Raw genomic sequence first — 15,683 nt, forward strand, 5'->3', positions numbered from 1 at the left:
GGTTTAAGATTAAAACACTAAAAGCCGCTGTAATAAAAATGGTCAAATAAGGCTTTTGAACGTGGGTGCTTCGAAATCGAGGAAGATATGCTAGAATCTTTCTAGGCGAATTGTCCGAGGGAAAGTTTGCGGTACTTTTTTGAATGGCCGTCTGTGAATCAATTAACTGTGTGACAGATTTAGTTCCATCCGATTTTCTAGGGCTATAATGAAAATGAAAGATTGACTGAGCTGATTAGGTCGTGATTTACGGATGAACGATGATGGCTTGCCAAAAATCGTACTTTTGGAAAGCCAGCTTTCCAAAAAACAAAAACCAGGACGGATTCGAATAGGATTGGAAGAGGTCATAAGAAGAGATTTAAAGGAAGTAGGGAATTCAAGGGGGGGTGAATAGTTAAGCTTAGAATAGAGGGGGGAGGGAAGAGGAGCCTGCATAGCTGTGTTGGCTTGAGGCGGCTTTATGCCGCAGTAAGTTATCAGTAATAGCAGTAGTAGCAGAAGCGTCTGAAAGCACGAAAACTTACTTCTTTTTTCTTTGATAGGTTTTTCTTTCTTTTCAGAAATGATTGTTTCGTTTGAAGTAGTAGAATCCCTGCTAAAAAAAGAATTCCGGAAATTCAAGTGCAATTGCCTTTTCCATCCCATGGCAAAACTTATTTCATAGATAACTTTCTAAAATACTGATTATCTAAGTTGCTTTCATCATTCGAGTTATTTCAATTATTAAGATAAGAAATTTTCGTTATCAGTTTTGTTTTTGTTAAGCTTGCTTTGCATTCTTAAGTTTATAAAAGTAGTTTTAGAAGTACTTTGAAGATATTAAAGGGCTACAATGAAGAAACTCCGAATCAGTGGTAGCTAGGAGCTAAGAAGCAAATAAACTTTTTTTTAGAGGAAATATTATAATCTTTCCTGGGAAAAACAAGAATTCCAGCTGGCTGTCAAAAGGCAAAATACGTATAGAGCCCGATTTATCGTACGTATGCATGAAGTACGTACGTATACTTGTACGCAAATATGTGTGCAGCAGTATGTGAAAAAATTAAACAAAAAGCGAAGTTTGGCCACAAGCAAAGAATAATTAGAAATTAAAATATTCAAAAATTATCAGGGATCTATGATGATAACCGTTGCTAACCATGCCGGGATGCAAATTGCCCTTTTCTTAAAATACAAAAGAATTGATAACAGGTACGATACTTATTCTAACAGGTGATTTGAATCCGTTCCATACTTAGTTTTCACGCTTACAGGTGATGTGAATCCGTTCCATATTTAGTTTTCACGCTTTCTAATTTTTAACCGCTCTTTACGTGTATACAAAAATATAGGTTCTTTTTTTTACTGAAGCTCTGTGCATCTTTTTTTTTCTTTTTTTATTAAATTAAATTCCTTATCCAAAAGATGTGGCACTGTGGCAATGACTAATTATAAATAATAGGAAGATTGAAATATCAGATTTTCCATGTTTACAAGCCTTTATTTGTTGACCCTTTACATCATTAACCTCTTGACTTAGGGAGAGCTGCTTCTTTTGTTCGTTATATATATATATATATATATATATATATATATATATATATATATATATATATATATATATATATATATATATATATATAGTACCGGGAGCCCGGTGGCTTCAACGCCGGGCCCCGGCACGTGGCAGGCTTCTATATATAGATTAATTAAAAATACTTTTTTCAAACCATAAGTTTTTCAAAGAAAAGTAAAGAACTGCATTAAATCAAAAATTAACAAAAATAAAATCAAATAATCTACCAAGCGTGAAACTACCACAAATTAGCATAGATAAATAAATGAATCCCAAAACTAATAGAAATTAAAATAAATAACTGAGTCAAACTCAAAATGAGCAGAAATTAAAACAAGTTGGGCGCAAAACCCCTATGCCTTCCCAAGGCCAGAACATAATTTGCACTTTACGGAAAAAAAATATAAATGTTTTACTTTTATGACTTTAATAAATCAAATGATAATTAACATTTTGATGACTAAATATCAGTATATGTGTATTAAACTGACAATGCATATTCATTTGTATTTTTTTCAGTGAAGTGCAAATTATGTTCTGGCCTTTGGAAGGCATAGGGGTTTTGAGCCCCACTTATGTTAATTTCGACTCGTTTTGAGTTTGACTCGGTTATTTATTGTAATTTCTGTTCGTTTTGGGTTTCCTTTATTTATCGATGCTGATTTGTGGTAGTTTCATGCTTGGTAGATTATTTGATTTTATTTTTGCTCATTTTTTATTTAATGTAGCTCTTTACTTTTCTTTGAAAAACTTATTTTGTGGAAATTTTTTTTTATTAATTCCATTTCGTTGTATATTGACTTAGTCTTTTCAGAGAAAAAGAAAATAATACTTTAAAAATTTTTGTTTTTTTATGAATTTATAGTTTGGCCTGCTATTTGTATGCTGGAGAAAAATTTTCAGCAGTTTTTAACTACATACACCCTCTTAAAAATCTGGAAACAAATAGTAGTGTTTAATTTAGTTTCATACCTCCTCTAGTCGACCTGAAATGGAAAACTTGATACTATTCGCAAAAAACTCTGTTTACTTTCTTTGATAGCTTGGATAGACTTACGCTATTTTGATTTGGTTAAATTTTAAGAGCAGAAGCAGCCCCGAAAATTTGAAATAATACCCTCAGTCGCTCTTAGGATACTGCTGAGATGCCTTGTTGGGAATTAGCATTAACACAGTGCATTTTGATTTAATCTTATGGCAACATTTAGTTTTTAAACATAAAGTCAAATGGGAGGGTAGGCGTGGGAGGGGGATTAGTTTCCCTCCAATCACTTTCGACTATTAAAAAGGGCATCAGCCCTTTCTATTTTCAATCGAATGAGCCCTTTTCGAAGTTCCTACGACAACTTCTTCGATACAAAGTGCCCTGGTCTAAACAACAACAACAACAAAAAAATAATACATTATACCCACATCGATCTTTACTATAATTAAATAAAAAAAAACAAGTTTTTTAAACTGAAAGTAAGGAGCGACATTAAAACTTAAAACGAACATAAATTATTCCGTATATGAAGGGGACTGTCCCCTCCTCAACGTCTCGCTCTTTACGCTATAGTTTTGTATTGTTTTAAAAAATAAAGTTGTGAGACAGAGTCAAACTTTAGCGTAAAGAGCGAGGCATTGAGGAGGGGACAGCCCCTTTCATATACAGAATAATCTGTTCGTTTTAAGTTTTAATGTTGCTCCTTACTTTCATTTTAAAAAACTTGTTTTTTTTATTTACTTTCTGATCGTTTTTTAGTTAATGCAGCTTTTATTTTGGCTCACCGTCATTGAATAAGTAAACAAAATTTGCATAAAAATGTTACTTTTCTTTTGCTTAATGGCTGTCTCTAAATTTGGTTCTGACGTAATTTACAAATTAACTTACGTAACGAACTTCTATATTCGTATATTTTTCTTCTGGAAAAAAAATACAAAGTTGCAGATTTTTGCAGATATGAGCTTGAAACCTATGTTATAGGGTTTTCTGATACGCTGAATCTGACAGTGATTTTCATTAAAAATTTTTCACTTTTAGGGGATGTTTCCCCCCTCTTTAAAAAATCAGGTGTTTTCTCAAAAACGTAGCCTTTGATGAGTAATACTAAACTTAACAAAATTTGTATATTTAGAATCAGCATTATAAGCCCATTCTTTTGATACATTTATTGACATCAAAGTTTCGTTATTAAGAGTTTCGATTACTATTGAGTCGTATCACTTGTTTTTTTTTTATTGTTTTTTTTTATTACGTATATGTTATTGCGTATATGATGGGGTTCTTCCCTTAGTCAATGCCACGCTCTTTACGTTAAAAGTTTAAAAAAAAAAATTTATTTACACACCCCTGATTCACAAAGGCCGTTTAATTAGAATATATAGCTCTTTTGAAAGAACTAAAAAAAAAAACTTTAGCGTAAAGAGCGAGGTATTGACTTGGGGGAGAACCCTCTCATATACGTAATAATTTTTGTTCATTTTAATTTCTAATGTTGCTTCTTACTTTCAGTTGAAAAAACTTTTTTTTAATTTAATTTCTGATCTTTTTTGAAATAATGCTTGAAAATCCGGCGCCCACTTCATAGAAATGTCCCATACCTCAAAGAAACATCCTCCACGGAAAGATTCTCCCGAGTAGCCCCCTCCTCTAGCCCCCCTCCCCCCACCAAAAAAAATTCTTCCTGAAAATGTCTGTATACTTCCTAATAATCAATACAATATGCAAGCAATGGGCAAAGTTCATAACTTGCAGCCCTTCCCCTGGAAACTGTGGGGGATTAAGTCATCGTAAAAGACATATTTATTAGATTTTCGACTATGCTAAACAAAATGGCTATCTCAAAATTTTAATTGGGTGACTTAGAGAAAAAAATGAGCGTGTGAGGGAGCCTAGTTGCCCTCTAATTTTTTTTTGGTCACTTAAAAAGGGAACTATAACTTATAATTTCCGTTCAAAAGAGCACTCTTACGATACTCTAGGACCACTGGATCAATATGATTACCCCTGGGAAAAAAAACAACAAACAAACAAACACGCACCCGTGAACTTTCTTCTGGCCAAAAATGCAAAATTCCACGTTTTTGTAGATAGGAGCTTGAAACCTCTGCAGTAGGGTTCTCTGATACGCTGAATATGATGGTGTCAATTTCATTAAGGTTCTATAACTTTTAGGGGGTCTTTCCTCCTTTTTTCAAAAATCAGCCAAATTTTCTCAGGCGCGTAACTTTTGATGGGTAAGATTAAACTTGATGAAATTTATATATTTGAAATTAAAATTAAAGTCTGATTCTTTTGATGTATCTATTGGTACCAAAATTCCGGTTTTTAGAGTTTCGGTTACCATTGAGCCGGGTCGCTCCTTACTTACAGTTCGTTACCACGAACTGTTTGAAAATGTCAAGCCTTCCAATCACTTTCGACTATTAAGAAGGGCACTAGGTATTTCGATTTCCAATCGAATGAGCCCCTTTTGAGTTTCTACGACAACACTTCCTATAAACACCTTATATGCCCCTAGGGCATAAATTACAACCCTAACCCTAAGGGTTGTAAGGGTGGTTGTCGTCCTATAAGACCTAATTTCGAGAACTTTCAACTACGTTAAACAAAATGCTATCTCAAAATTTTGATTGGATGTGTCTGGAAAATGGTGGGCGTGAGAGGGGTGTTAGTCTTTCTCCAATCACATTCAACTATTAAAAAAGGCACTAGCCCTTTCAATTTCCAATCAAATGTGCCCTTTTGAATTTTCTACGACAACGCTTTCAATAAAAACCTTATGTGCCCCCAGGGGATAACTTACAACCCGCGCCCTGTGGGCTGGGGGGGGTTGTCATCCTCCATGACCTAATTTCCAGAACTTTCTACCACGTTGAACAAAATGGCTATCTGAAAATCTTGATTGGATGTGTTTGGGGGAATGGTGGGCGTGAGAGGGGGGTTAGTTACAATCTAATCATTTTCAACTAGTAAAAAGGGCACTAGCCATCTCAATTTCCAATTGAATGAGCCCCTTTTGAAGTTTTTACGACAACTCTATCATTAAAAACCTGATATGCCCCCAGGGCATAATTTATAACCCTTGCCCTGAGGGCTGTGGGGGAGTGTCCTCCTCAAAAAAATAATTTTTATCTAGAAATTCACAACACTGAACAAAATAGCTATCTAAAAATTTTGATTGGATGTGTTTGGGGGAATGATGGGCGTAGGGAGGGGGGCTAATTGCCCTCCAATCTCTTTTGATTATTAAAAAGGCACTAGCCCTTTGAATTTCCAGTCGAATGAGCATTTTTGAAGTTTCTACGACAACGCCTTCTATAAAAACCTTATATGCCCCTAGGGTATAACTTTCAACCCTTGCCCTGAAGGCTCTGGGGGAGTGTCCTCCTCAAAATCACAATTTCTACCTGGAAATCAACTACGCTGAACAAAATGGCTATCTGAAAATTTTGATTGGATGTGTTTCGGGAAATGGTGGGCGTGCAAGGGGTGTTAGTTGCCTTACAATCACTTTTGACAAGTATAAAGGGCACAGGCCGCTTCAATTTCCAGTTCAATGAGCCCTTTTCGAAGTTTCTACGACAACTAATTCGATACGAAGTGCCCTGCTCTAAAAGAAAAAAACAATAAATGACACATTGTGCCAACATCGTTCTTTTATGTCCTCAGGGCATAATTTAAAACCCTTGCCCTGAGGGTTGTGGGGGAGTGTCCTCCTCGAAAATATATTTTCTATCTGGAAATCAACCACGCTGAACAAAACGGCTATCTCAAAATTTTGATTGGATGTGTTTGGGGGAATGAGGGGCGTGGGAAGGAGGCTAGGTGCCCTCCAATCACTCTCGAATATTAGTACGGGCACTAGCCATTTTAATTTCCAATTGAACCAGCCTATTTTGAAGTTTCTACGACAACGCCTTCTATAAAAACCTTATATACCCCCAGGGCACAACTTAAAACCCTTGCCCCGAGGGTTGTGGGGAGTGTCCTCCGCAAAAACATATTTTCTATCTGGAAATCAACTACGCTGAACAAAATGGCTATCTCAAAATTTTGATTGGGGGTGTTTGGGGTAATGATGGGCGTGGGGGGCTAGTTGCCCTCCAATCACTTTCGACTATTAAAAAGGGCAGTAACCACTCCAATTTCCTATCGAATGAGCCCTTTTTGAAGTTTCTACGACAATTCCTTCGCTACGAAGTGCCCGGGAATGGAGAAAGAAGAAAAAAATAAATAATAAAAATACATTGATAATAAATAAATAATAAATAAATAATAATAAAATGCATATAAATAATAGAATACATTGTGCCCATATCGTTCTTTACTTAGGCAGTAAATCGTTCTTTACCATCGCGCTGCCTATGAAAATGTACCCTAAGGGCTGTGATGGCGGTTGTCATTTTTTAAGACCTAATTTCCAGAACTTTCAACAACGTTAAACAAAATGGCTATCTCAAAATTTTGATTGGATGCGTCTGGGAAAATAGTGGGCGTGAGAGGGGCGTTTGTCTTTTTCCAATCACTTTCAACTATTAAAAAGGGAACTAACCCTTTCAATTTTCTAATCAAATGAGCCCTTTTGAAGCTCCTACGACAGCGCTTTCAATAAAAACCTAATTTGCCCCCAGACGATAACTTAGAACCCTCGCCCGGAGGGCTGGGGGGTTGTCATCCTCAAAGACGTAATTTCTAAAACTTTTTACTACGTTGAACAAAATGGCTATCAGAAAATTTTGATGGGATGGGTTGGGGGAAATGGTGGGTGTGAGAGGAGGGTTAGTTATCTTCTAATAACCTTCAAGTATTTAAAAGGGCACTAGCCCTCCCAATTCCCAATTGAATCAGCCCTTTTTGAAGTTTCTACGACAACACTATCATTAAAAACTTTATATGCCCCCAGGGCATAACTTACAACCTTTGCCCTGAGGGCTGTGGGGGTGTGTCCTCCTCAAAAACATTATTTCTATCTGAAAATCCACAACACTGAACAAAATTGCTATTTAAAATTTTGATTGCATGTGTTTGGTGAAAAGGTGGGTGAAAAAGGGGGGGGGAGGGCGATAGTTGCCGTCAAATCACTTTCAACTATTAAAAAGGGCACTAGACCTTTGAATTTCCACTCGAATGAGCCCTTTTTCAAGTTCCTACGACAAAGATTTCAATAAAAACTGATATGCCCCCAGGGCATGACTTATAACCCTTGCCCTGAAGACTGTGGGGGAAGTGTCCTGCTCAAAGGTATAATTTCATGAACTTTACTTGCGTGGAACAAAATAGCTATCTCAGAATTTTGATTGGATGTGTTTGGGGAAATGGTGGGCGTGGAAGGGGTGTTAGCTGCCTTCCAATTACTTTCGACTATTAAAAAAGGCACTAGCCATTTCAATTTATAATCGAATGAGCCCTTTTTGAAGTTTCTACGATAACGCGTTCTATAAAAACTTTATATGCCCCCAGGGCATAACTTACAACCCTTGTCCTGAGGGCTTTGAGGGGATTGTCATCCTCAAAAACCTAATTTACCGAACTTACAACTACATTGAACGAAATTGTTATCTCAGCACTTTGATTGGATGTTTATTGGGAAATGTTGGGTGTTAGAGGGAGGTTAGTAGTCATCCAATCCTTTTCAAATATAAAAAAGAGCTATAGCTTTTTGAATTTTCCAATCGAAATTGCATTTCTGGAAGTTTATACGTCGGAACTTTAAATTAGAACCTTATAAACACACAGGGCATAACGTACAACCCTTGCCCTGAGTGTTTTGTGGGAGTATCCTCATCAAAAAATTATTTCTATCCGGAAATCATTTACGCTGAACAAAATGGCTATCTCAAAGTTTTGATTGGATGTGTTTGGGGGTGTGATGGGTGTTGGGGAGGGGAGGGGGCTAGTTGCCCTCCAATCACTTTTGACTATTAAAAAAGGCACCAGCCCTTTGAATTCTAAATCAAATTAGCTCTTTTTAAAATATCTACGAAACTTTATATAAGAACCATATAAACCCCCAGGACATGACTTGTAACCTTTACCTTAAGGGGTGTTGCGGATTGTCCTCGTGAAGAACAAAATTTCTATCCGGATATAAACTACGCTGAACAAAATGGCTATCCCAAAATGTTGATTGGATGTGTTTCGGGAAATGGTGGGCGTGGAAGGGGTGTTAGTCGCCTTCCAATAACTTTCGACCATTAAAAAGGACATAAGCCACTCTAATTTCCAATTAACTGACCCCTTTTCAAAGTTTCTACGACAACTCCTTCGACACGAAGTGCCTTGATCTAAAGGAAAAAAAAAAATAATACATTATGCCAACGTCGTTCTTATATGCCCTCAGGGCATAACTTAAAACCCTTACCCCGAGGGTTATGGGGGAGTGTCCTTCTCAAAAACATATTTTCTATCCGGAAATCAGCTACGCTGAACAAAATGGCTATCTCAAAATTTTGATTGGATATGTTTGGAGGAATGATGGGCGGGTGGGAGGCTAGTTGCCCTCCAATCACTTTTGACTATTAAAAAGGGCACTAGCCCTTTGAATTTCCAATCGAATGAGCGTTTTTTGAAGTTTTTACGGCAACGCCTTCTATAAAAAAAAACCTTATATGCCCCCAGGGCATAACTTAAAACCCTTGCCCCGAGGTTTTTGGGGGAGTGTCCTCCTCATAAATATATTTTCTATTTGGAAATCAACTACGCTGAATAAAATGGCCATCTCAAAATTTTGATTGGATATGTTTGGGGAATGAGGGCGTGGGGGGGGGCTAGTTGCCCTCCAATCAATTTCGACTATTAAAAAGGGAACTAGCCACTCCAATTTCCAATCGAATGAGCCTTTTTCGAAGTTTGTACGACAACTCCTTGGATTCGAAGTGCCCGGGTATGGAGAAAGAAGAAGAAAAAAAAAATTAATACATTTTGCCCTTATCGTTTTTTACTTAGGCATTAAATCGTTCTTTACCATCGCGCTGCCTATGAAAATGTCAAGCCTCACAATCACTTTAGACTATTAAGAAGGACACTAGGTCTTTTGATTTCCAATTGAATGAGCCCTTTTTGAGTTTCTTCGACAACACTTCCTATAAACACCTTATATGCCCCTAGGGCATAAATTACAACTCTTACCCTAAGGGCTTTGAGGGTGGTTGTCGTCCTCTAAGAACTAATTTCCAGAACTTTCAACTACGTTAAACAAAATGGCTATCTCAAAATTTTGATCGGATGTGTCTTTGAAAATAGTGGGAGTGAGAGGGGCGTTAGTCATTCTCCAATCACTTTCAACTATTAAAAATGCACTAGCCCTTTCAATTTCTAATCAAATGAGCCCTTTTGAAGTTTCAACGCTTCAATAAAAACCTTATATGCCCCAGGGGATAACTTATAACCCTCGCCCTGAAGGCTGGGGGGGGGATTGTCATCCTCACAGACCTAATTTTCAGAACTTTCTACCACGTTGAACAAAATGACTGTCTGAAAATTTTGATTGGATGTGTTTGGGGGAATGGTGGGGGTGAGCGGGGGGGTAGTTACTGTCCAATCACTTTCAACTCAATTTCCAATTGAATGAGCCCCTTTTGAAGTTTTTACGACAGCTTTATCATTAAAAACCTTATATGCCCCCAGGGCATAACTTACAACCTTTGCACTGGGGACTCTGGGGGGTTTTTCATCCTTAAATACATAATTTCCAGAACTTTCAACTACGTTGAACAAAATGGCTATCTCTAAACTTTGATTGAATATGTTTGGGGAAATGGTGGGCGTGAGAGGGAGGTTAATTACTCTCCACTCACTTTCGACTATTAAAAAGGGCAATTTCCAATCAAATGAGCCCTTTTTGGAATTTCGAAAACAGCTTTCTATATAAAATTTATATGGCTCCTGGGCATAAATTACAACCCCTACGCTGAGGGCTCTGATGGGGTTATCATCCTAAAAGACCCAAATTCTAGACCTTTCGATTACGTTTAAAAAAATGGATATCTCAAACGTTTGATTGGATATGTTTGGGGAAATGGTGGGCGTGAGAGGGGGGTTAGTTGCCCTTCAATCACTTTCGACTATTAAAAGGGCACTAGGCCTTTCCATTTTCAATCGAATGAGCCCTTTTTGATGTTTTTACAACAGCGGTTTCTATAAAAACCTTACATGCTCCCAGGACATAGCTTAAAGCCCTTGACCTGAAGGTTGTGGGGGGATGGGTTGTCATCCTTAAAGACCTAATTTCCAAAACTTTCAACTGCGTTGAATAAAATGGCTATCTAAAAATTTTGATTGGATTTGTTTTGGGAAAAGTTTGGGTGTGAGAGGGGGGCTAGTTGCCCTTAAATAATTTTTGACTTTTAAAAAGAGCATTAGCCCTTTCAATTTCCAATCGAATTAGCCCTTTTTCAAGTTTCTATGACAAAGATTTCAATAAAAACCTTATATATCCCCAGGGCATTACTTATAACCCTTGCCCTGAAGTTTCTGGGGGGAGTGTCCTGCTCAACGGTATAATTTCCCAAACTTTAAACTGCGGGGAACAAAATGGCTATCTAAAAATTTTGATTGGATAAGTTTGGGGAAATGGTGGGTGAGAGAGGGGGCTAGATGCCCTCCAATCACTTTCGACTATTAAAAAGAGCACTAGCGCTTTGAATTTCCAATCGAATGAGCCTTTTTGAAATTTGTACAACAACGCTTTCTATAAAAACCTTATGTGCTCCCAGGGCATAACTTACACCCCTTGCCCCGAGGCTTTTGGGGAAGTGTCCTCCTCAAAAACATATTTTCTATCTGGAAATCAACTACGCTGAACAAAATGGTTATCTCAAAAATTTTACTGGATGTGTTTTGGGGAATGATGGCTTTCGGGGGGGGGGGGCTAGTTACCCTGCAATCACTTTTGACTGTTAAAAATGGCATTAGCCCTTTGAATTTCCAATCGAAAGAGCCTTTTTTGAAGTCTCTGCGACAACGCCTTCTATAAAAACCTTGTGTGCCCCCAGGGCATATCTTAAAACTCTTGCCCCGAGGGTTGTAGGGGAGTGTCCTCCTCAAAAACATATTTTCTATGTGGAAATCAACTACGCTGAACAAAATGGCTATTTCAAAATTTTGATTGGATGTGTTTGGGGGAATGATGGGCGTGTGGGGGGGGGGCTAGTTGCCCTTCAATCACTTTTGACAATTAAAAAGGGCACTAACCCTTTGAATTTCCAATCGAATGAGCCTTTTTTGAAGTTTTGAGCCTTTTTGTAGTTTTGAGCCTTTTTTGTAAAAAAAAAATTTTTTATTGCACCTTTAAGTTTTGCGTCAGCTTGTCTTTTGTCATTATGAAAGACATGTCGCCGAACCTTTGTTTCTTTTAATTGTTCAGGGGGTGGGACAAAAACTTCTTTTTCTTCCAACGATTTATCTAGTCCAGGTTTTTGTTCTTCAAAGGTATGGGAAGCATTAACGACCGCCTTTGTTTCTTTCAATTGTTCAGGGGGTGGGACAAAAACTTCTCTTTCTTCCAATGATTTATCCAGTCCATATTTTTGACTTTCAAAGATATTGTAGGTATTTATGACCTTATCCATGTCAAAATCCAAACCCAATCATCATCGCTATCATTTTCAATTTGTTTGCCTCATTATACCTCCGCTCATCTTTCGTCATTATGAAATACATATCGCCGAACCTTTGTTTTTTTTTAGCAAAGGTATGGTTGGCTTTGATGACCTTATCCATGTCAAAATCCCAAACCCAATCATCATCCCTATCATTTTCAATTTTGACACGTTTTGATTCTCGCTGTCCAGGTTGATTTTCATAGACTCACGACTCTTCATTCTGATTTTTGAATCCATCACTTGTTCGGTGTCCTATGTCCTCTAACTGCATGTGTCTTAGCTATTCATTTTCATTTTTAACACGCTCTAATTGTGGTCTTCGCATATCTTCCAACCATGTTCATTTTCTTTTTTGACACGTTTTTGGATTATGATTACTTCAGACAATTTAACAATGGCTTTTGTTTTAGCTGTCCGTATTGTTGTTGTCGCAATTGATGGTCTAGGTTGTCGAACCTCACGTCTTATCACGTTTGATAGTTCAGGTGTTGGTTATATATATATATATATATATATATATATATATATATATATATATATATATATATATATATATATATATATATATATATATATATATATATATATATATATATATATATATATATATATATATATATATATATATATATATATATATATATATATATATATATATATATATATATATATATATATATATATATATATATATATATATATATATATATATATATATATATATAAATGTGTTTATGTGTAAATATATATACTATATTTATACGTGAGTAATAATTATGTATTTTTTCTAGAAAACGGCTTCATATTTTTTCGGGAAAATTAGTATCTTTGGATATTTTCGCATAAAAAAAACGATCTAGATAGGTCAGAAGTCTGAGAAAAATCGTAAAGAGCCTTAATTTTTATTTTTGCAAATGATGTCATGTACTATGTTATTGCATCATATAAGCATTTCGTATGACATCATATATGGCATCCTGTAAGTATTTTCTTATATGAAATCATGCATAGCATAAATAAGATTGTTGCGTTTCCAACGCAACAGTTATTTATATAATTTAATGACTATTGAAAAGACCAAAAACCGAAAATTTGCAATTGCAGTTAGTATAAATGATGACTCTTTGGAACCAACACCAGAACTGTCAAACGTTATAAGACGTGAAATTTGACAATCTGGACCATCAATTGCGACAGCACCAACACGGACAGCTAAAAGAAAAGGCCATTGCTAAATTGTCAAAAGTGAAAATGAAGAGCAGCGAGTCAATGAAAATCAACCTGGACAGCGAGAATCAAAATTGAAAATGATACCGATGATGATAGGGTTTGGGATTTTGACATGGATAAGGTCATCAGTGCCTACCATACCTTTGTTAAGAAAACAAAGTTTCGGAGATATGTATTTCGAAATGAAGAAAGATAAGCCGAGGTGTAACGAAGCAAATAAATTGAAAATGATAGCGATGATGATTGGGTTTTGGATTTTGACATGGATAAGGTCATCAATACCGACCATACCTTTGAAATAAATAATATGGACTGGATAAATAGTTGGAAGAAAAAGAAGTTTTTTTCCCATCACCTAAACAATTGTAAGAAACAAAAGGTTCAGTGCTACGTCTTTTATAATGACAAAAGACAAGCCAAGGCAAAAGAAGAAATTTTTGTCCCACCATCGGAACAATTAAAACAAAGAAAGCTGGTTGTCATTGCCTATAATGCCTAAGAAAATCAAAACTCTGGGCTTGCAAAATTGTCAGAAGAAAAAGAAGTTTTTTTCCCACTACGCGGACAACTAAAAGAAGCCCTCGTTCATCAATATGCCATTTATAATGACAAAAGTTAAGGTAAGGCAAAAGTCAAAGGTCCAACAAAAAATATGTAGTTTTATAAAGGCACCACTTTTAATTTAAGGTCTTTTTCGACGTCATGACATCAAGAAAAGGCTCAAATCGTCTGCGTTTAAAAGACAAGCGACAGTGAGAATCTATATAAAGAAGCCTGCAGCGCTCCGAGTGCCGGGGCCCAGCGGCGAAGCTTCTGGGCTACTTCGGTAAACTTTTGTCACGACGGATTGTGTCAATTGATGACCCTGCTGTGGCTTAACATTTCTTAAAACCCGCGTGTCCTATATTTTAGTTTCTATGCCTCCTGATTAGGGGAAATACGATTTATATTGATTGTCTGCTCTAAAAAGAGCTGACGACAGCTGAAAACCAAATTATCGAATCCCATTTTGTAACACTTAGTATTTTTTGCTTTTGTTTTATTGGGCTACGCATTTTTTTTATAGAATTATTAGAAGTTAAGTATAAAGATTGTTCTTACCTACCTGTATTTTGATAGTTCTGGACGCAAAGCACTCTAACAATTATATGCTATATGCTAATTAGTACATTATTTATGATTTTAGTATAATTTTGTTTTCAGGAAATCTGTTATGTCAAAAATCAGTACAAATATCTAATCCTTAAAATTAAAATAAACTTTGACAATTTTAATATACTCGCTTGCAACGCTCTGACACATACGGATAAACTTATTCGGGGTAGGGGGTACCAATTCAAAACCGAGACAAAAATAGGTACATCATAAGCAAGTAAAAATTTAAAAAACTGTCGAGAGAATCGTAAAATCTTAACACTTAGTAAGGACTAAAAATCTTCTCCCCCCGCATACATGCCTTCTACAGGATTCTATTATATTTTGAAGACTAGAAAAGTAAAAAAGTTTTCTTTGTTTTAAAGAAGGTGCAAAATCTATTGCAATATGGAAAAAAATATTTAGGGGCTACAGCCTACCTTTGGTTTATTTCTGTTTATTGTCTGCTAGAATTACCTTTTTCTTTAAAAACATACATTTTTTCCTGTTATATACTATGGAGAACCAGTGGTGCCAATTCACGAAAATGTAGGGGGGGCCAATTTTGTCCTTAATCAACTTTTTAGTGAAAATACAAAATAGCCATTTTGCGGTGAAAATACCAAAAAAAGCTATTTTTGAAAATCTAGGGGGGAAGAGGGAGGCAAAAAATCTAGGAGGCAAATGTTCCGTCTTCCCAGTTCCTTCAAGACGACCAGAGGTAATTGTTGGTGACGAAGTCTTTTGTAGTTATTTTATTTTTTCAAAGTTCCAAATTTGAGAGAATGTACTCCTTCTTCCTTAGCAGCAATGCCCGTGTTTTTCGGATTTTGCAAAAATAAACCGTTGTAAAAATAAATCCTTGGCATTGGTGCTGTAATTAAAGAGTAGTTCCCTTTTGAACATTCAAGCGAAAACATTAGTACCTCATACTGTTCACTGAAGTGTTTTCTTAGAATCAAAAGGCGGCATAATGAAAACTCTCAAATATAATGATGTCGGAGAACAAGCGAGATGTTTAAAAAGGCTCCCCTCTTTCACTTGTCAGTAGCAATTATTCCCAAGTTAGATACGAGATCTCATTAGGTATTGGAGACTGCGCAAGGAGGTTATATCGACTTTCTATTTTCCTAGGAAACTTGAGATTTAGTTTAAGTTCAGTTTCTAATTATTG

The 15,683-nt window shown here is 36.3% G+C and overlaps 1 protein-coding gene across 1 annotated transcript in view; it reads right to left on the reverse strand.

The window, feature by feature from the left end:
* Positions 1-660, reverse strand: part of LOC148948576 (lysosomal alpha-glucosidase-like) — a 73,456-nt gene extending 72,796 nt beyond the window's left edge. Inside the window, exon 1 of the mRNA XM_089094480.1 lies at positions 528-660. Within this exon, the coding sequence (XP_088950606.1) occupies positions 528-648 (121 nt within the window). The 5' untranslated portion in view covers positions 649-660. The remainder of the gene's footprint in view (positions 1-527) is intronic.
* Between the last annotated feature and the right edge of the window lie 15,023 nt (positions 661-15,683).

Source organism: Artemia sp. Qi Xiang Cuo, chromosome 9 (genome assembly GCF_049724085.1).
Source record: "Artemia sp. Qi Xiang Cuo chromosome 9, ASM4972408v1, whole genome shotgun sequence".
NCBI classification, from domain to species: domain Eukaryota; kingdom Metazoa; phylum Arthropoda; class Branchiopoda; order Anostraca; family Artemiidae; genus Artemia; species Artemia sp. Qi Xiang Cuo.